The sequence below is a fragment of the Chlamydotis macqueenii genome, chromosome 1 (assembly GCF_036417535.1).
Source record: "Chlamydotis macqueenii isolate bChlMac1 chromosome 1, bChlMac1.mat, whole genome shotgun sequence".
NCBI lineage: Eukaryota > Metazoa > Chordata > Aves > Otidiformes > Otididae > Chlamydotis > Chlamydotis macqueenii.
In genome coordinates, this window is record NC_141556.1 from 30,312,246 (window position 1) to 30,335,261 (window position 23,016).

Sequence of the window (23,016 nt, forward strand, 5' to 3'; positions counted from 1 at the left end):
ATCCTTAAAGTTACCGTCATGGGCAAAACAGACTCAACTTGGGGAAAACTATTCATTTATTACTACAAACAACAGGATAATGAGACAGAGAACAAGATAACCTCCATCCACCCCTCCCACTTCCTGAGCTTAACATTATCTCTACTACCTTCCCCTCCCGAGCGGCACAGGGGGGAAGAGGGAATGAGGGTTGCGGTCAGTTCATCACATGTTGTTTCACGCCACTGCTTCATGGTTGGGGGAAGAACTCCTCGCATTCCTCCCCTGCTCCGTTGTGGGATCCCACCCCTACACCACAGTCCTTTGTGGAACTGCTCCGGCGTGGGTCATCTCTTCCACGGATTTCAGTCCCTTCAGAACAGCTGTCCCAGCGGGCCCTCCACGGGCCACAGCCGCCTTCAGGCATCCACCTCCCCCGGTGTGGGGTCCTTCACGGGCTCCAAGTGGATCTCTGCTCCTCCGTGGACGTCCATGGGCTGCAGGGGGACAACCTGCTCCACCATGGTCGTCACCACAGGCTGCAGGGGAATCTTGGCCAGGAGCTGCATTACTCCTCCCCCTCCTTCTGAACTGACCTTGGCGTCTGCAGCCGTTCCTCACAACAGGCTGGTAGATGTTTCTTAGGATCTTTTTTTACATCTTATTCACTTCTCATCTCCTTTCCACTTCTTGCAGCTGGGCTGGGCCGAGTTGGGCCCAGTCGGCTGCCTGGCGAGAGGCCAGAGGGTGAGGCCTGCAAGGCCCATGAGGCCTGCGCCTTCCGCTCTATGCCTCTGCCCCAGCTCAGCTTCTTCACATCTTCTCTTCTCGCTCTTTTTTTCTGTTTTCCCATTCTTAAATACGTTATCGCAGAGGCGTTATCATGGAACATTCTGCTACCAATTGGCTCAGCCTTGGCCAGCAGCGGGTCCGCCCTAGGCCTGTCCGAGTCCACTGAACAAAGGGGAGCGACTTCTAGCAGTTTCCTACAGAAGCTACCACCTTAGGCCCCCCCTCACTAACAAAACCACAACAGAATCTCTCTAACAACCCAAGGAGCTCTGAATAAGGCCTGCATATGATTTCTGTTGTGGGTATTTTTCCATATGCTTCACTAGACATTGAATCGTAACAATAGGGTTAAATCCAGTGTCCATTGAAACAAATGAAATTATATCCCTTAAATCTTATAAGCTCTGTGTCAGGCTTGTAAATTCAACAGTAGTCTGCACTGTATTCTAATAGCTGTCTGACTGTAATGCCTGTGAGGCAATTGGCTGCTCACTACTCATATCTTGTCTTATATAAATGGACAGGAGATTCAGGAATTTTGGAAGGAACGAATGTTCCTCCTTGTTTGCATAAGGCTTTTTTTTTTTTCGGTAGATAAACAAGTTCTCTAAGTCCCTCAAGAGTCATGAACACTTTTTAATGCTGAAAATAATTTTTAGTAGCATTCAAATTTCTGTAACAGAAAAAAAAATATTTGAGGAATTTTTTTTCTGTTTTTTGTTTTTTTTTTTTCCCTTGGAAAATCTAGAATTCCACTAAATATTTCCTGCTATTTTTTTTTCCTATGAATAGGAGTATGTTTACCTAGCACTTCAGTAAGTACCATGAGAGACTAGTGACATTCATAAATCTCATCTCTTTGCTGCAAGCTCTCATGTTTCTCAGATAAATCATGACAAGCTGTGGTATTGTTACATATTATGCCTGTTGGAAATAATAGTCCTTATCAAAAGCAAAATGCAGTGCAATAGTAGACTGTAATCTACTTATGTCAGAGCAATAATACTGTTCAGCCTTGCTGCTCACACTGCTCTATAAATTACTAGTTAAAACCAGTAAGATTCAAGAAGTGAAGTTTGACATATACATATTTTACAATTTTACATAAATCTGTTTTGTTTTTTTTTTATAATCTCTTATTTTACAGAGGAAATGAAATAAATCTTATGTTAGATTGAGGTGTCCTTATACATGAAGAATAGTACTGGTTTACAGGAACAGTCCTGTCAAATTTACTGCATCTAGCTTTCAGATAAGTTAGTTACCAGTTTGAGGAAAGGTTCCAGACTCCAGTCAATGTTCAAATTACATCTGAAATTAAGAAATTAAGAAATTTACAGCTCAGGGTGGCTTTTAAAATGCAACATGTATCACTATTTAAAAAGGACAAAGATACATGTTATCCTCTCCAGATAGCTTTTTTTTTTTTTTTTTCTGTAGGAAACACTAAGGGCAAGAATTAGTCTCTTAAAAAGCCATAAACATTATAATAATCAAGAAATTATTTTAAAAATAGCAAATTTAATTTTTATTTTTCTATCACTGTCCCTGATAGGGGAGTGTTTAACAAAGATACTCTTATTTATATTTTGACATTTACTATTTATTTGTTTTGTTGTCATTGAATTGACTTTCTGTAGAATAAAAAATAAATATTATTAACAAAAATAATTTTGATGGTTTTATTAGCAAGCACATTTTTAAACACTCCACGCTTCAGGTGGCTTATTTATGAAAAATAAAATGCACTTCATATTTCTGAATATCTATTTTAAATACAGTTTTTGTACTACACTTTAAAGCTGAGAAGTTTTCAGAACCTTTACTGTAATCCTTGCCATATTCTTAAAATAGTAAAGTAAAACAAAAACTAGCACCCAAGCTTTCCCTATGGGTGAGATGTCATGAGAAACTTGTTGACTTCTGACTGATACAATGCGACACACTCCAAATCCAGACAGAATTTTACACATAAATGCCATAGCTCATCATGTTAGTGTCTCTGTCAAAGAGAAAAATTAAGGCTTCATGAGCATGTTGGTTATCTTTTCTGTTCAATTTATGGCTCTCTTACATTGTAACAGTGTCATTTGATAATGAAGAAGTTGGAGTACACAAACTGAGTAATTAATGATTTTCTGGTGTTCAGTTGGATTTTGTAAATGTGTCATGATGTAGGAGAGAAAAGGAAGGAAAAAGTACTTGTGATAGCAGAAATGTTAACATTCTTTTTCAAGAGAATAATAAAAATGTGACTATTTAGTTATCAACAAGGCCCATGTATCAAGCATAAAATTATCTGACAAGCTGTCATCTGAACACTATTTCTGACATGGCTTTACAATCCGATCACAACTTATTTGTAAGCTATCATTTTTAATTACTTACAAATAGTTTTAATGAGCATGTTTCATAATTGTGATATTTTAAACCCCTTTTAAAAAACCTCATTAAATAGAGATTTATTTTGACATGATTCTAAGTAAGAAATCTCAAATGATAATCATCAAATAGGGTCAACCTTGTTTGTGTAACAGCAATAAATTCAGTTAAACTAAGATTCATTTTGACATAATAGAGATTCTGATATCTCTTTCTTAGTAGCTTCATGTCTATGATGCTCAACAAAAGGAACATTTTATGTGTGTTTTGGACTAATTGAAATTAGTATGTATAATGTACAAAAGAAGGGTAAGTGGAGACTGAATTTTTTTTGATTGTCATAGCTTTGAGATGTTGACTTTTAAAAGAAAGTCTCACTTTCTGTGAATGTATATTTGTGCTGGTTTTGTGTAGTAGGGGGACTACCGTGGCAGCTTCTCGAGAAGCTGCTAGAAGTTTCCCCTTTGTCAAGTCTGTTTTGCCCCTAACGATAACTTGAATGATCTCTCCTTGTCCTTATCTCAAATGTCCTTATCTCAAACCTCAAGCTTTTTGTTACATTATGTCTCCCTCATTCCCTCAGAAGGTGAGAAGTGTGAGTGAGAGACTGCGTAGCTTGGTCCTGAGCGGGGCTAAACTATGGCACTATTTCAATGTACACCCCATCTAGCATTTTCATCGTCTCAAGGGCTTGGTTTAGCATATTCAGAAATGAATATAAGTGATTAAGAAGTGTTGATAGTAATGCCATAGTACAGGGTAGTAAGAACTTTAGATAAAGACAGAGTCATAGGGGCAGGGCAAGAGTAAGAAATTGGATGTATTATAGCCCTAACATTTGAAAACCAAAGAAATGTTAAAGCTTCTTTAAGCACTAAATCTAACAGCTGAAGCCGGCTGAAATATAATCCCTGAGAATAAACCACTTTTATTATTTTCTGATATTTTTTTTCAGGGTAATTGCTATAGCCTGTATGATATATATTCTATAAATTTCATGTTTATTTCCTCTCTCTTTTGAGGAGAATCTCAAGTTCTCTTTAAAAAGCTTACTCTTTATGATTGAAAAGATGACCATAGCAATTTGCTTTCATTGTAATCAGACAGGTGAGATGGCTTTCCTGAATCTAGATGATGTTTAAAAAAGAAAAAGGGAGATAGGACATGCCCCATTAATCTCAATCAAGGTCTAATCTAGGTGGTGTTCTGTGGCCAGAGAATAAAATATTTGTTCACATGCCACAGAATGTAGCTTTTTAGTTGGAAAATTCACCTTTTCACTGAACTTGGAAATTAATCTGTGTTGGCAATTATTTCTGTATCCCTTGTCATCCAGATTCTGCTTGTAATTATGCCTTGCTCGCCAGTTTTCCTCATAAAAGAGTGTTTGTGGATTTATAGTGGATCCCTCTCCCATGGTATAATGGAGCTAGACAGCAGAGAGTCTGGGAACCAGCGCTGGGTGCTGCCCTGCCTGGCAGTGGAGGAAGGTTGGTGGGATCCTCTTCCTGGGGAATGCTACCAGCCAGCAACTAGGAAACCCTGAAGATTCATAATTGAGGCCAGCTGGAGGTTCCCCCATTTCTTGGCACACATGTGGGAAGAGTAACAGGACTGCCAGAATAGTATCAGAGGAGAAGTCACTCAGAAGTTGTAGCTAGACTTACCAGGTCAGAAAGCATGAGGATCCTATCCAGATATGATCTATATATAAAAAGTTCCTTACACAAATGTGTACTAGAGAGCTATGCAATAGCTGTGAATAAATTTCTGCAGGGATCTGACAGAGACTATGAAAAAGATGATATAAAATTATTCTGAGATTGTAGAAAGAGCTGCTTTGCTGTAGAACGTAGAAAGTGCTGTGTTGGACTCTCCTGTTGCAATGTAGGCTAAAGGTTATTCTTTCTCAATAGACTTTTGAAGCTCTCACCCTCTTAATGTATTACTAATTGGGGATGTTTTCCAGTTGCAGATAATGCTCACTGAATTTATATAATTACTGAAGTTTGAAGTGAAGTCTTTTTTTCTAATTCTAGGATGCAGGTTATTCAAGCAACTCTGAATTCCCATCCAATGTTTTACTGCTATCTACATCTTCCTCTTTTTTTTTTTTTACTAAGTCTCTTGAGAATCCAGCCCTGCATTTGTTCACTTGTCCTAAGAACTACACTTTCCGTTGTCATTAGATACTAACTTCCGTCTTCTTACTTGCTGCATTTAGAGTATTATAATTTTGACATATAAATCATTATATGTATCTGACTCATGGTTAAAATCCCATCCTCATGCCTACAAACATACAGTGTGGCAGCCTCCACTTTGAGATTGGTTCGCTCTTCAAACGGGTAACTGGTGCATGCCACCAGATGATGAGACTTCTGAGGACAAGGCAGCTTCAGATTCACTTCTGGCCGTACATGACTCCAGACAACATGGGGACTTAGATTACTGTGGGAAATGTGTAACAAAGCAAGGAAGCCTTTCTTTGTGGATTTGGGGGTGGCTTTTTTCTATTTAAGAATAATAAACGTTAGACTTATTGAAAAAAGAAAGTACACAAGAATGAATAGTCCCAGCTCAGACTGGGTTGCTTAAGCTGTGGGAGAACAGAGATGCTACAGGGAGGTTGACAAACCTCCATTGCAAAGCAACTGGAACAGCCATCTTTCCATAGCCTTTACCTATAGCTGACAGAAATTTAATGCCTAAAGCAAGCTAGAAGATGAACTATTCATAATGGTCTTATTAAAATATGGATAACCTTTTTTTTTCATCTGCTTTGAGTACTAAGATCCTGAAGCAGAAAAAACAACTCAGTAAACATACAGAACTATATTTTCTCCAGAGCAAACTGATGAAAATGTATCAGATTGTGCTGTCTACACACGTCACTGCTGCTGTCTCCTCAGCTAATTTCAGAGACGGTACTTGGATCTCCAGGCATTGTAGCAATGGTGATGGATATGCAGTCTGCTACTGACCAAAAATATTATTTCTGTCCCCCAAACCACTGAGGTACAAAATAAATGTTGGATTTGCAGCATATTTTGAACGAGATTATGTTATAAAGGTAAGCACTTAAAATGAATTTTACTTTCATTGATTTTCTTACTAGAAGTGAAAAAGCTCCATGTAATGAATTAGTTTTAGTGATGTTAAGTTTTAACATTTAGTTCTTTCACATCCTAAATGTGCTAATCTTTTTCCTGTACTGATGACCTAGCAGTCCTGTGTGGTTATATCTTGCTAAAATAGCCTAATAGCCACATAGAATCTGAAAAATTGAGTCATTTAAAGAGTTAATAAATCTGGATCATCGGCTCACTGGAAATTATATTCATTTTATTTTATTTTACTTAATTTTAATGATGTGCTCAAGTGTTTTACTTGAATATTTAAAGTTCAGCACATGCTTTGCTGAACTATGGCTTGATTACAACTATGAGAGAATATTTTATTAAATATGCAGGCAACTGAATTCATTAGTCTTCCACTACTTTGTTACTCATGCTGTATAGCTTAAGAGCAAGCCTTAATATTTCCTTGAGATAAATACAGCCCTTGATGGTACAATAGTGGATTAAATCCAGTTACTGTATTTGGCTAATGAGGAAGGTAACTTTGTATTTTGAAAGTATGCAGTCTGTGACTCAGTTATTTGTTTTATCGTATACTGTCCTTTATGCAAGGATACATTAAAGAAAGCTAGCAAGCAAGGGGAAAAGAAAAAAAAAATGGTCAGTATAAAGAAAAAAATACTGAGTATATGCCAAGAAGAATAACAAAAGTCTTGAAGAGAGCAATGGGAGAACTGGCTGTCTACTGGCTGTATCCTTGTGAATCTGAGACATTTATGTGCCTTTGGAAGACATAGCACAGGGCTTTGAAGAAGCTTGTGCCTCTCTGAATGAGGAGGCACAGTGGCCAGTAGAGGTTTCCTGGGACATCTCAAATGGCAGAAGGTACCTCTGGACCTCTAATGTAACGGTCAGGAAGGTCATATGTGCGCCCCTCTTGTCCTTCCCAGTTTTTCTGATGTCCCCATAAGGATGGGGAGCTGCATCACCCTGACTGCTAGTCCCCTGCCTCTCCTCTGGATCAGTCAACCCTACCTGGGATACCAGGTACATGGGCCAGACCTGGAAACTTGATCCATCATGTCACTTCTCTGTGAAATTACCTTTTCCATAAACACACATACTTCCTTACTGAAGGAGTTTTCTGTGGGGAATTAAACAATCATCTCACATGTGAGATTTGGCCTTGTAGACTCAAGATTGTGTAGAAGAACTGCAACAGTATTTGATTAAGGATATGAATCTTATTATACTTCTGATTTATTTTTGTGAAGCCTCTTTCCCCAGTAAAACCTTTTATGCCATTATCTTAAGCTGATCAGGAGTGAACTAAAGAAAAAATATGAATATGAGGAGGATTAGTTATGTAGGATGTAGAAATTATAATCATAAGCATATAGTGTCAATTATTTGATCATAATTTCTGTTACAAGTGAAAGGATAGCTATATGATTTTAATTATACCAAGAAGCCTTGTATTTTGACAAATGTCACTGTATCATAAAAACATAGAATGCTGAATAATAACAAGATTGACTAGGGAAAAAATAATGTTTCGGAGATAGTTTTTTCCAAGTAAAGTAAAAACTGGGTTTAGTACATTTAATCTCTTCTCCACAGTTTTAATAAAAATACAGAATACATCAGATAAAGACAAGAGAGGAAGTATTTAAACATTCTTGAATTAACAGCTATTATTATAGCTATAAGGGGGAGAAAAATCTTTCTATATATTTAATGGTTTTATATGGTTTTATTTCTGGTAAATCAGCTTGAGAAGATTATGTATACACAATTATCTTGATGAAATTTACCATTTTAGATGAGCTGTAGCCATCCTCACACAAAGACCTCTATTAAAAAGTCTTTTATAATTTTAATAACATATCATGCAGCTATTTAATGACATTTTGATATCCTAGCTGCTCATTGAATATTTACTCCCCATTGCTTTTCATAGCTCATATTGCCAACAGCATGTTTTCTGTAAGTCAAACTGTTTCTGTATGCCATTTTAGAAGAAAATATAAGCAAGCCTCACAGTAAGATTTCTTGAAATATTTAGTTAGGTGGTATAATCTATTAAACAGTCATCTTTTTAAGGTAAGAGAAAATAAAAATTATTTTATTAACACTATTTCAACATCTCATTTGTATCAGACTAAAACTGTTGAAATGTGTGATAAAAAAGGAGAAGCTGTGAGTAGGTTGACAGATCTATTTGCTGAACATACAGGCTATTGTCACCGAACATTCTGAATATTTCTGTCTCAGCTTTAGAAAAGCCTTGCTTTGCAGAATAACAGTTGTAATATTGTAAGGTGTTGCACTATTTTGTTTTAATTAAGAAATATTTTCTCATCTATTCCTTTGAATTAACTTTTCTGGCTACTGCTGGCCTTCTTTGTCTTTTTTTTTTTTCCTACCTCAGCATTTGATAATTACTGTAACATGATATTGCCTGACTGCCAGGCATCTGCCAAGTAAAATTTAAGTTAATGAGCTTTCCCAAGCATCTGAGGTCTGCTGCTCCCAATGCTGTCCCATCACAGTGCTCACTGATGGAGCCACTCAGGCTGGAGCCGCTCCTAACAGAGCAGACAAGGCAGCAGTAGGATAAGATGTCCTCCATGACATACCTTAGTGCTGCCACTTCTCTAAGCTCATAAATAGCCCTGGATTTTTTTACCTGTGAGATCAGTTATTTTTCTGAGCTTTTGGAAAGTGTATGAAGAATATAAATTAGATGCAAGCGGTAACTAGTATGTGGGGTTTTTTTTCACATCACTTGTCTTGCAGAATTTGAGTGTATCTAGAAATCAAAGCCAACTGTTTCCTTCTGACATTAGGACTCCTTCCTTTCCTTTTATTTATCCTAGATGAGTCTGAAATGTCACCTCTCTCAGCTTGCATGCATATGATCCCTGGCACAGTCATACTTCTGGAAATTTGGTGAAATTTGATCTATCTTCTTAGCTTGTTTGCTCAGCTTTGCAATACCAGCAACTCATCATTAGGGCCTGCTTTATTTCTGAGTATGCGGTGGAAGCAGAGCAGCAATATGCCAGGGCTCTCCCTCATATTGCACAGAGCATGGCAGGAAATATCCACGGCCAGAGCGGGGCCAGGATGCTTCTGTCTAGCTCTCCTGGAAACACAGAGCACTGCAGAGAAGGTGTGACAGAGCAGAGGGCATGGTTCCACCTGCTCAAGCACCAGCACACAGGGATGAATTGGGTCTGCAGAGGAGCAGCGTAGTGAGAGGATGAGTGCAATCCCGGGATAGCGTGTGAGCTTTCAGAGCTGCTCTGTGACTCCTTCCCTTGTACTCGTTGCACTCTACTGCTGTGTTTGCCAAAGCTTTAGAATGAAACTCTAAATTAATGACATACAACAGAATAAATATGGAAATCAATGTACAGCATTTCTGCTTAGTGTCCTAAGTATTTAGTCAAGAAAGACAATGCACGTAATCAATATCAGTGTAGTAAGCGGAAAAATGTCACTAAGCCTGACATTCTTCTGACTCCCTTGGCACTGACACAATATGTTGCTAAACAGGAATTCACTATGAAGGCTTTTATGTATTCCTGTATAATTAATATGTATAGATTTGGGATACAGCTAATGCTTTCTAGGTGAAGATAATGAATGTGTTTTAATAATTTTTTTCTGCTACTTGATTTATCAGTTCTTAAAATATTGATTTGCAAATATATTGCTGCTTTTTAATGTAGGGCTCTTTCATGAAAGCTGTTAGTACATTTTGTTCTTCTGTTGAGTTACATGACTTAGTGACAATCCTATTTAGTTTAGGAAATTTGTGCATCACCCAGTGAAATATTAAAAAGCTTTTCACTATTAAATGATATTTATGTATATGCAGCATACAAAGCACGTCATACTGTGCACTGAGCAAATTCTTTCACCACTTTTCTTATTAGAAATCTAAAATAAATAATAAATAGGTTTGTAAATCTTTTTGTAGACCTATTTAGCATAATGGTTCTCTTAATCATAAGCAAGAAAGAATAATTTCTAAGAATGCTATAGTTACTGAAGGTAAAAGAGTAGTAGTGCTGTGTTATATCCTAATCTCTATTTTAAAAAGATGTCTTTAGAAAACATAGAAGAAGAAATTGGGAAGGCGTGAAAAAGTTAATTAGCTATAGTGCGCCTTTCAATAATATATCCTTGACAATTCCAAGAAAATGAATTGAGATAGAACTCAGCTCATAGAATACTTGTCCCAAGCCTGTTACTGTGTTTTATTTAGTCAATGGCATTGACAGCTGATTTCTTAATAAATTGAGTAAAAAGCACTACTTTATACTGAATTGCTTTAAATCTGTACTACTTTTATGAATGTAAATTATAGTTCAACATTAACTAGTCTCTGTTTGTACATCTAACTGTAGAAAAATCTTACATGTGAAAAATCTTCTATTTTCAGTGACCATTTCCTTCCTTTACCTCTTTTGTAACTTTAGGTTTAACATAGACATGTAGACATGATAGAACAAATGAGAATGCAACTCAGTTATTTTGTTATTTAGTAAATAACATTTTTTTTCAATTCAATCAATAGCCTGAGCTTTTACTATAATGCAGTGGCTGTCCTCTCCTCTTCTGATAAGAATAGCTTAAATTGAAACATGTTGGATTGGAGTAGTCACAATTGTTATACTAATTTCAGACAGCTACTCTGTACTAACATGCAAATTTTATTCATTCTGGGAATCATCCATTGCATTTGAAATATATTTCTTTTACATCTTATTTTGTGATTATGTCTGCGCATATATGTGTAGTATATGTGCATCCCTTTTGAGTGTCTATTTGCACTGTTTAAAACTTTCATAAGAGAATTTTTTCATAAAAGAATTATACGTTTTCATATTTTTTAATATATTTTCTATCTAAATGAACACTTCTGAATTTGATTACTTTAATAAGGACCTTTACTGATTATACAGTAGCTCTGTGAACGAAAACACATACGGGATGTTTTATCCATAGCTAGAGTTGCTGCTTCAGCTATCAAATTAATGGAACCGTAATGGAACACTTACTAACAAAATTAATGGGCTGCATTCTTTTCTTTGTCACTAGATCTGTATGGCTCCATTAGGTCTGATTTGTTCAGGGATGAGAAGAAAGAATGATGAAGACGCTAGTATTCTGCTACATAATTGAAAAGAATCTGTCACTTTTTTTTTTTGTATTCATGAGCTAGTTAGCGTCTTGTTATGCTAGCCTTCAATGATATAAGTTAAAGAAGATCTGTTGCGGTATGGCTTTATTTACAAAACAATTTATTGACTCTCATCTTTGTGTTATTCTTACATTCATAAAAGAAGGAGGTCAAAGATATTTGTTTCTTCTGCCATTGTTCATTATCCCAGGTACTTCTACTAGAGGAAGTGGTTTCTCTGGGATTTGACTGTAATCCACAAGATTTTATTTTTATTGAGCCTTTTTCCTGCTACTGCACTTGATAGTATTTGTTTCAAAGTTCAACCATGTACAGAAAATGAAATGTAATAGCAATCATGTTTACTTTCTATTAAAGTATGGATTTTTTTGAAGAGACTAATTTACTGGGAGAATTCTCTGTGAGACCGTTTTACACTTACAATCTAATATCAAAACCCAGTGCAACAACCTTTCTTAAAGACAAGCAATCTAATTTGACACAGATAGCTATCCCACGCTATATATTTCTGTTAGTATTATAGCTGAGCCACTACACCGTTGCCTAAGTGTTTCTATCCTGAGATTTTCTTTGAGATTTTGGCTGAAATATTCTAGAAGTTTTTTCTCTCCTTTCTCACTTACACACAATTTTCAACTTTTACACAAATTTGACATTCCCAAACTTCCAGAATTCAGTGTAGTCAATTAGCTAATTGGCTAATAGGATATAGGTAGCAGGGCTATGAACTACTAGATCTGGAAAAATTCATTAAAGCTGTATGTCTGCTCAAATGATGCCAACTGTAAATCACCCAGGATTTCTCCATATTAGAGGATTTTTCACCTAATGTATTTGCACCTTTCAGAACCTCTGTAGAGATTAGCAAGTATCCAGCCAGCAAAATACAGTCTGAATAGACCTCTACTGCTACAGAATTGCATCAGCAATGACTTTGTGTTATGAAACGAAAAAAAAAGAGAAAAAAATTCTGAATACAGCTGATATTCCATAGTGCTGAGCATGTGAAAGGCTGTATGTAAAGCTTCTTTACTAACCTGCATATGAACAAAAAAAAAAAAAAAAAAAAAAAGAGAATGTATTACTTCAGAGAACAGAAAACATAATTTGCAACACTTTGATTGTTCATATTGTTTTATCTCTTTTTAGTTTGGGAGAATTTAGATTTTTTGTGTTTGCATGTCTATCATTGCCCGTAGCATTTGGAAGGCCTGTGCAATATATCTAGAATATAACTCAACCTAGGAGACTAAAGCAAAAGTGGCTTTTCAAACCCAAAGGCTGATATATGCCTTTAAAATTGTGATTTTATGGTTGCTGATGAAATTTCTCAAGTACACAGATTATAATCTGTTCCACTTGTAATTTAGTTCTGTTTCTAGTTTGTTAGATAGCTATTATTGTTCTCCTCCAGTAGTATTTTAGAGGATTTGCACAATTTAATTTGGTAATGAAACTAGGAGACAAAGTACAAATTAATACTGACATTTTTCTAAACTTAAACGTGATGAAACAAGATCTTTTTTAGACAGTATTTTTTAGTATTTCTTCTTCAGAAGAAGAATATTTATATTCCAGTACTTGTTCAAGTACACCTTCAGAGAGGATCGTTGTGTTGATCCAGTGTTAAGGATTACTGTTCTAGTAATAGAAAAAGAAACCATCTTCTGTAACTGACCTAGATATTCATAGAGTTGTCATAATATTTTATACATTGTAATATGATTATTACAGGACATTCTGTCACAAAGGTGTAAATTTATATTTCATGTTTTTATTGAAATAACTAAGTAAAATTTCATTCACAGTTCCCCCTAGATTAAAATATATTGTAAGAAAATAATAAAAGAGTCTATTTAATTTCTTTTTTTTTAATTTTGAATTTTCTTTTTTTTTTTTTAATTTTTGGAAGTTGAAGAAACAGTGAAACCAAAATGTGTTTGTTAAGATTTCATAAAAATCACCATTTTTGTTTAGGAAAAATAAGAAAGAAATACTAAGTGACCAAAAAAAAAGATAATCTTTCTGTATTTGGCACCACTTAATGACAGTTTATTTAATCTCAGTTAAAAAAAAAAAGCAGTAATGTTAGAGTCAAAACATTTTTATGAGCAGAAAGATGAACACACCTGATACAGAAAGCCACCAATTCATAGTTAGTTGCATTAAAATTGTAACTCTTTACTGTATTTTACTTAGACTTAATATGGTTAGTCCAGTTACAATGACATTACCATTCACACTGCAATTATCAAATTAATGCACAACAAGTCTCAGTAAAAGTATAGTTTAAAAATGTCACACAAATACTTTCACATATCTGCCCTTTTCTCAGTGTTTATGCTGCCCCTTTAGGTCCTAAGGTTGGCAGCACCCATTCTCCTCAAAAAAAAAAAAGAGAGAGGGTAGTCTGGTGAGCTGTTAGCATCCTCAGTTCTTCACTAGGAAGTCTGTGGTGTTGATGGTTTCTTCTTCCTCATTCTAACTTCCATCTGGGGCTAATATAGTATATTTTCTAATATTGATTTTGCCTTTTTCTTTCTTCATTGACTGGTGACATCACTTATTTATCTGTATTTGTTATATATTTTGGCTTATGTTAGTACATTCCTTGTTCTTCTAAAAATTTTTCTCTTTGTTAGCCTTAAACTCTTTTTGTCCAGCTCCCCATACAGCTTTTGTTTTTAATGACCATCGCTAAGTTTCTTATAGGCTTGCTACCTTTATTATTCCATTTCTATAGTCTTGTATCCATTTCTACAGTCTTGTAAACCACAGTATTTTAAATTCATATATATTTCATTCTATGCAGAATAGTTACTTTTTACTCTATATGTAAAAAAAAAAAATATTATACCACAACATTATGCAAATATAAACAGATAATATAAGGGACATAAGGAAAACTGTACAAATTCGCCAATATTGACTTTATCACGAGAAAAAAAAATTGCAGCTAAAGAAGCTAAATCCAAACTCAGGCAGGCAAGGAATATTCAGACAAAGCCTGAGAAATTAATCTTGAGGCCTTACAGAGCTGGTACAAGGCCTACACTTTGTTACTAGCAATGGCAATACTGTCTCACAGGGCTACAATAACAGTTGAACAAACATTCTTGTATTGTTTTTTGTCTCTTTGTCATATTATTACTTCTAATTTGAAATCTTAGCTGTTTAAACTAGAGCAAAATCACCAAAGGTTCAAGGACAAAAGAAGCAAAGAGAAATCTGCAGGGAATGCACCTAACATAAAGTGAACTCACAACTAGGAGCAGTAGCACCTGAATTTAGCAGGTTGCGTGGACTTTACACATCCGGAGAAAGCTGAGGATAGCCTTGTTAGGGTCGCATCCTTATCTGGATTTTCTCTTTTCTTAAAATTCGAACTGAAGACCTGGATTTCCATTGAAATTTTGATGTGTGCACCGCATACTACATCTATACAGCATTTATGCACAGTCTGAATGCTGCTTTTACCATTGTGATTTGGGATTAGAAAAGGCATTGTGGTGAAAGACAGTGAAGGTGTCAAAAGGCAAATAGAGAAAGAAGAGGTGGGGAGTGCAGTCTGTAAATCAATGAGTATTTTAAAATGACGTGTTTTAGAACTGGGAGAAATTATAGTAATATAAACCTCTATACGAATAAATGTGCATTTATTCTGATCTGTTAGGACAAAATGAGCAAGACAGTTGTAAATACCACTGCAGATAGCACTATCAAGCTTAGGCTTATTTTTCCCCAATGTAGTGCCGGAACTAATCAGCCTCCATACATTTAACATACTAACGACAAGCAGATGCTGAGGAAATATGCTTTTATCACAGTAACAGTGTCAAAACAGTATTATTCATTCAAAACTAATTTTGCAGATAAAATTGCTATGTTAACAGAATGACTTCTCAGTTATTCCATTAAATATTCAAAGATTTAAAAAAAAACAGAATTAATGCCTAAACAGCTCAGATTAGGGAGAATAATATGGATTCAATTCAACACAGTGTCTGTTGTTGCCACAGCAAGAATAATAAATAGGTCATAACGTAGAAATATAAACTATTTAGGTTGCTGGCATCTCTTACTCAAGTCTGTAACTGAAATATGTTCTCAAAGAACTTGTGCTTGTAAAGTACTGATTTTTCTTATAGTTAAGGCTATGTTTCAAGGGGATAAACTTATTTTCTTAAATAAAGAGGGGAAATAATGTCTGTAAGAAAAATGATTAATCTCTTTTTTTAATAGATTATTTCAGCATTTCACTGTTGCAACAGAAAGTGTGGCATCGCAGTTCATCGTTTGTCCCTATCTAACCTTGATGAGGGTAAACCCATTAACAAGGGCAGGTTATTCTCTGAACAATTCTGTTCTTCCTCAGTGAAATTCATGGCTGCTGTGGTAACTACACAATAATAATAGTCAATAGACAAAAGTTATTAAGGTTTCTTGCAGAAGTCAAACATCAAGGTGCTCCTTTTTAACACTAATCGTGTTGTCCTGTAAATCAGGTTTATAGAAAAGATATTTCTTTATTAATTTCAAGTCAGATGATGGTCAGTAGAAGTTATCCTTTGGGCCTCAACTTCAAACGAGTTTTGATTCATTTATTATATTCTCAGTCTGCGTGTAGACCTCCTACTGACATCAGTAACAAGCAATGCTCTGAGAAAAACATAGAGCTTTGAAAATTTGATGTTATCTGTGTTTTAACACTGTACTAATGCTGTCACATTTTATATGCAGTGATGGGGTTTGCTGTGGTTTTACATTTTGGCACCAGCCTATAATGTGTGTGCCATCATGCTGTATACTCAGGGAACAAATCCCCATGGCAATACTACATTTGCAGACCACTTTATGGGATAATTAAGATAAAGAATATTGTGAATTCCATAAATATCCAACAAACTACACAGGAATATGTCAAGACTTAAAAAAAATGTAGCTAAATCTTATCAAAACAGAGTTGTTGATTAGTGGCCTATCCTTTGCTTAAATGTCGGAAAAAAGCTGCAGTGAATCAGGGAAACAAGTGATCCCTGCAAGGGATCAAACAAGTGAAATATGATGCTAGACTGGAATTTTGGTGATCTACTTCAGATCCTTTTAGATATTGTGGGTTGTTAAATAATCCATTTATATTCAAGTAATTCAGCACCTGCTTCATCAAGCTACAGAATATGAAATTAGATATAGACCACTTCAGCTTCACTGATTTGATTGTGTAGTAGAGAGAGACTGGTGAATATACATTAATCCTATGAAATTAAATCAAGAAAATTAGCTGAAGATATTCCTAGGGGCCTATTTGGTGTCTATTTGCATAAAATGCTGAATTACCTGCTTACTGAAATCACTTTTTTTTTTGTGATGAGTAATGGAATGGAACTGAAGAACTGAGTTTACATAAAAAATTTAAGCAGGAATGTACAGGTTCAAACCAGAAATCCATTTAACCCCTGGCTCTGACAACAGCCAGTCCCAGATCATTAGAGCATAAGAACAAAACAAGTATATAATTTTTCCCTCATTGTTTCCTAATGTGGAGTATAGAGACTACACTTATATTTTGTTTATGTTCAATTATGTGTGATGGACTTTGCTTCTACTATTATTTTCTGAATCAGTTTGTTATTCTTCTCTGGTGTCTTCAGTATCCTGCATAATGTATGCAAGTGTGATGTAATTATGCACACTCTGAAGAAGCATTTCCTTTTTGTTGGCTTTAAAAATTCTTTAAGATAATATCATCTTATGTTTCCTCATTCTTATGAGAAATGGTGACATAATGGGCAAATACAGCCTATCCATTCTTTATCCGTGCCATTCATAATTTTATAGACAGAAGTCTATAGACCTTGTTGTCTCTTTAGGAGTCTGAATCATTTAATCTTTTCACGTATAGAGACATTCCAGTATTTCTAACTGTTTTTGTCCTGTTTGTAACTTTTCTATTGGCACTGGATACTTTATAGTTGATGGGAAGCTTATGACTCACTATTGTCTCCAGAAGAACAAATAATTCAAGATGCAGAAGTCTGTCCTGCAGGCTTTTCGAATTGAGATTAACTCCATACCAAATTATGTAATGTCAATGTTAAGTACGGACATTGAAGGCCTGTTTTATTATCTCAATCTGAAAACGTGACTGTTCTATCCTCAGTTGTTCTTAGTCTGGCCATTTCATACCATATTGGAAAAGAGAGCTTTGTTTGTAATTTTCTTAACATTTTCTAAGCAACTCAGTTTTCTAAACTACGCCACCTATAAGTGATTTATTTGTTACCAATATAAGTATTGATTTTTATTTTGATTAATTGAAGTAAAACATTAGTGAAGTAAAATTCTTGAAGTAAAACAATAATAAATAATAAAATGTTAAAACATGTTTACAAATAATTTGAATGAATTGTAATTTGTCCTAGAACTTCAAAAATATTTGATCTGTGGATGCATTTCAAATAATTCAATCAGAAATATATTTCCATCCTCAGGGAAATACTTACGACACTCCTCATGCATGCAAAGTTCTCTGCTTTGTATTCTCTCATTGCTCTAGCAAATCATCATGTGCTTTATATTTTCCACATTTTATTTTATTTGCAGTATTTAATAATCTCTCTGGTTTATATTTTGGTTACAGGTTTCACTTGGACTTCTACATGCTCGAGCTACTCATATCCTCTGGCCTCCTCAACGCTGGCAGAAGTTACAGCCAATGCTACCTCCGGAGCGCAAACCACTCCAGAGAGAGCAAGAGTGATCTAAATGTTCAGATGGAAAAACACTGAAGTGAAGCTTAATCAGGAGGAGTTGCAGTGACTATACCATCACCCGTAAGAGCTTTGACAAGTGTGCTTTAACATCAGGTACCATATCAGCAAATACATGAGACATCTTCATGTTAAAATGCCACCTTAAATGTAAAGTTTTTCTATTTTTTTTCTTTTGTTGTTTGGTGTTTTTTAAAAATCTCAAACAGTAGAGCATTGTGCATTATTTTGATTTGAAATAATTGATTGTAGAAGGTTTGAATGTTCAGTTTTTCTGGGAGTAGTAAAATGCTTGACAACTTATGTCTGTACCTGTGCTTCCCTGGATAAGAAATCATTAAAACCTTCAATAAAATACTTTCATCTCTTACATCCAGCTTGTTTCTTTAGTAACTGAATGGAACCTTTATTATTATCATTGACTGCATATGAAAAAGAAACAACTAAACACTTAATATGCTTTGGATTGTCATATAAATGATAATACTGAAGAACTGGTACCTTTGTTTCTGAAAAGTTAATCATATATGTAACTTTTTTTAAAAAAAAAAAGCTAATGATATTTTTTTTCTTTTAATGGAGCTTGTGTTTATTGTTAAACATATAACTTGTTTTTAATTTATCTTTCAGGAGTGTTTTATATAAACATTCCTTCTAGACTATACTGAAGTAGATATTCAGTGAAAGTAGACAAATTATATTGCAGTATGTGAATGCAACGTTTCATTCATTTCTCAAGTATAGTAAATCATTGTTAGCATTGATTGCTACATTTCTTTGAAACTATGTAATTAGGTTATAAATACTATACAATTAATACTATACATATATAATTCATGTTATGAATACACTCAGCGAATATGCAGAAAATTTTCTGCACATATTGTAAGTGAAAAGAACTTGAAAAATTACATATTTTCAGCTGCAGATTAATATGAGCCAGCTTATTTTCATATTTATTGAACTTTACTTCAGATAGGATAGTACTTTAAAGGATCTTTAAACATTTCAGCTAAAATCATGCAATTATCAGAACTTCAGAGAAGATGAAAATAAGTCTATAGCTCTTTGTGTTGGTTTTGTTTAGTGGAGGAGGCTACAGTGTCAATTCTGCAAGAAGCTGCTAGAAGTTTCCCCTTTGACTGGTGGACTCGGCTGGGTCCAGGGAGGACCCACCGCTGGCCAGGGCTGACCCAATTGGTGACAGAATGTCCCCTGATAATGCTTCTGTGATAAGATATTTAAGAAGGGGAAAAATAATTAGGAAAAAAAAGATGTGAAGAAGCAGAAGCAGAGGCTGAGAGGAGATGGCCTGAGCCTTGTGGGCCTTGCAGGCCTCACCCTCTGGCCTCCCGCTGGGTGGCCGACTGGGCCTGACTTGGCCTGGTCTGGCTGCAAGAAGTGGAGAGGAGATGAGATGTGAAGAGAACCTGAGAAGCTTCTGCCTGCCTGTTGTGAAGAATTTCTTGTGAGAGGAACGGCTACAGATGACAAGGTCAGTGAAGAACGAGGGGAAGGAGTAAAGTTGCTCCTGGTAGAGATTCCCCTGCAGCCCGTGGTGCAGCCCATGGTGAGGCCGGCTGTGCCCCTGCAGCCCATGGAGAACCACAGAGGAGCAGAGATCTACCTGCAGCCCATGGAGGACCCCATGCAGGGGCAGGCAGATGCCTGAAGGAGGCTGCGGCCCGTGGAGGGTCCATGTTAGGGCAGCTGGTTCCTGACGGACTGCAAACCGTGGAAAAGGACCCCACGCTGGAGCAGTTTCACGAAGGACTGTAGCCCATGGGTGGAACCTCACGCTGGAGCAGGGGAGGAATGTGAGGAGTTCCTTCCCCAACGAGGAAGGAGTGGCATAAAGCACAAGAGGTGAACTGACCATAACCCCCATTCCCTCTTCTTGCCTGTGCCGCTCGGTGGAGGGAAGGAGGTAGAGATAATTGAAAATAAAGTTAAGCCTAGGAAGAGGGAGGGGTGTGGGGAAGTGATTTTCTTATCTTTCTCATTATCCTGCTTTGGTTTTTATAAGAAATAAATGTTTTTTCCCAAGTCAAATCTGTTTTGCCTGTAACGGTAACTTTAAGGATCTCTCCCTGTCCTTATGTCAAACCTTGCGCCTTTTTTTCTTATATTACCTATCCCTATTCCCTTGGAGGGTGGGAGGAGTGAGTGAGAGACTGTATCTTGGTCCTGAGCAGGGCTGAACTACGACACTCTTTGAAGACACACATCTGCATATTGGTTAGACAATAGGTTCAATCACTGTAAAAACTGTTTATTACTGTCTAACCTTCTTAAACGCTCCAGCTCTGCAGACTCTCTGAACACTTTACTGTCTATGTTGCCATGATCCTTCTTTGTTCCAAAAAGCTGTTCCATAGGTCTCTGAACTCATCTTAGTTAAAGCTAATGAAGTTTGTTTGGGTGTTAATTGCAGTAAATTCACAATTATTTTGATTGGTATAGGATGATTGAAAACAGTAGTTTGCAATCTTTCTTTTTTTTTTCAAATTAATTAAGAAAACTGAAATAAGTTCAGGAAATTTACTGCAGTCATAATTAATTTTGGTGACAAAGATACGAACAGACACCCATGAAAGGAGAAATAAAGAGATAAACATAAAAAGAAGTGGAACAAAACCAGATTAGATCAGCTTTATTTCTCTCGGTTGTTCAGATCTTCACTTCCCTTCTTTCCACTAGTTCAGTCCCTCCCTCCTCCGCCTCTTGAGTGTCAACCGGGCAGAAATTCTTACATATTTTGACAAGCTGGAAAATTTGGTTGGCTGTTCTGATTTACTGGTACATATTCTGCAAAACCATTGCCAGAGAGCTATCAACAAAACCAAAGGCATTTGTTTCTCAGTTATTATCTTAATTATATTTTTCTATTAATGTTGTTTAAAGCTACAGCCAAATGTGTCTGTATCAGCTACATTTCCAAAAAGATTCTTTAGGACTGCAGACCTTATTTTCCAATGGAGAAGAAGGATCCAGAGATATGTAAGAATAAAATTACAGATAAGGTAGAACCTGGGGCTGCGTGCAAGCTCTTAGTGGGTGTCAGATCTTGCAGCCCAACAGAGGTGAGGCTGCTGCAGCTCCATGTCCCCAGGTCCATCCAGAAGCAAAGCCAACCATGCATTCCTGCTAGGCACACATGCAGACATAGTGTGTTACATCCCTATACATGTGACTGGCCACACACATGAGCACAGACAAACCCACTCGGTATTCACATAAACACTAGTGGCACCAGTGGCCTTATCTTATTCCTCGTGCTGCCTAATCAGGATGAAAATACCTAAGTGAGAAATATATACAAATATATAGAGAGTGGATGCTTACAACATCAGGTACTCATTTTGCCCAGTACATAGAATCCTAATCTCCCCATTTGCTGCTACCTGGACGAACAAGCCCCCAGCCATCCTCCAGTGGATCCATCCAGTAGCTGAGCTTAGACACCCAGTCCATCCAGTAGCTGGACCTGGGTCCTCACTCTCCCTGTGCACACACATGCACACACAAATGGGTCTCCCAGTTGAACTGCAGTTTCGGCAGCTGGCTGGGATCCCATGGTGCCTCTGTTAGCCAAAGCCATCTGTGGTATTGCCTCTAGAGACACCCTCACCCCACCCTGTAGGCCATGTGCCCCACTCACTGGCTGGTCTGGCTTCATGCTGACCAGTGTCATTTACTGACAGCGCACCCTCATCACACCCTATACTGGCACCACAGGCACATGGACCTTCCATCCCTGGTCCACCCCAACCACTGGCACTCTGATCCTCCCCACATATGCACACAGACCAGGGAGCTCTGCACCCAGGAAAATCACTAGAAATGGAGTTTAATGAGAAGACGAGACAGACTGCATTGATCAGGCTCAGGCACTGACAGATCAGCACCTGTTTATGAGCAACGGGCTCTTTTCATACCATTCTCCCTCTATTTTTCCATTCTTGATCCTCCTCAAGCCACCCTTGTTTCCCTAACTTTGGTCTCCTAAACATCTCACAAGTCTTGCGCAGTACTGAATGCTCTTCTCTGCAGCCCACAGCAAACTCCATACCCCTGGGCAGTGTCACCAGCCTGTGGGGCAACCCAGAGAGCCTCTCCACTGACTCCTGGTGTTGACTGTCTCCTGTAGGGCTGGTGCAGGATCCTATCCCTCTGACTGGGTTACTGAGTTTCCCTTCACCATCATGCTTCCATGCTCCTTCATGGCTTTGAGGAGGAGACTTTCACAGTCTGCTGGCTCCTGTAATAGCCACAGAGGAACTAAGTCACGGTATTATTTGGCTTCCGTCAGCTGCCATTGCTCCTATGGGCTCCTTTGTCTGTGTGGAGACCAGCACTTTATCACATAACCTTATACAAGCTATGAAAGTTTAAATATCCCAAGTAGTCAACTGTGACATGCCTCAAGGAATATTTATTCATCTATATTTGCATATTTATATTTAGAAATATTTATGACTTTATATTGCTATATGGGATATACATAATGGAATAGAGAATATGCCTATTAAGTTTGAATGGTTACAATGGTTGTAAGGATTGCCATCATTTTGGAGACTGATATTAGATTGCAGTGATCTGAATTAAATAATGATGAGCAGACAGTCTGGTGAAATAATTATCAGTACACATGCTGGATTAAGTTAAAAGAAAATGTGGAGATTACGGTGGATTGCAATTGAGCATGAATCAACAATATGCTGTTGTGAATAAGGAAAATACCACACTTTGTAAACAGCAGTACAGTACAGACTGTAAACACAGGAAACAATATTTC

General features: G+C 36.7%; 1 protein-coding gene across 1 annotated transcript in view; it reads left to right on the forward strand.

Moving 5' to 3' along the window:
* The window catches only part of IMMP2L (inner mitochondrial membrane peptidase subunit 2), a 488,259-nt gene extending 469,671 nt beyond the window's left edge, over nt 1-18,588 (forward strand). The window contains exon 6 of the mRNA XM_086747793.1: nt 18,089-18,588. Coding sequence (XP_086603919.1) covers nt 18,089-18,208 — 120 coding nt within the window. The 3' untranslated portion in view covers nt 18,209-18,588. The remainder of the gene's footprint in view (nt 1-18,088) is intronic.
* Nucleotides 18,589-23,016: the final 4,428 nt, after the last annotated feature.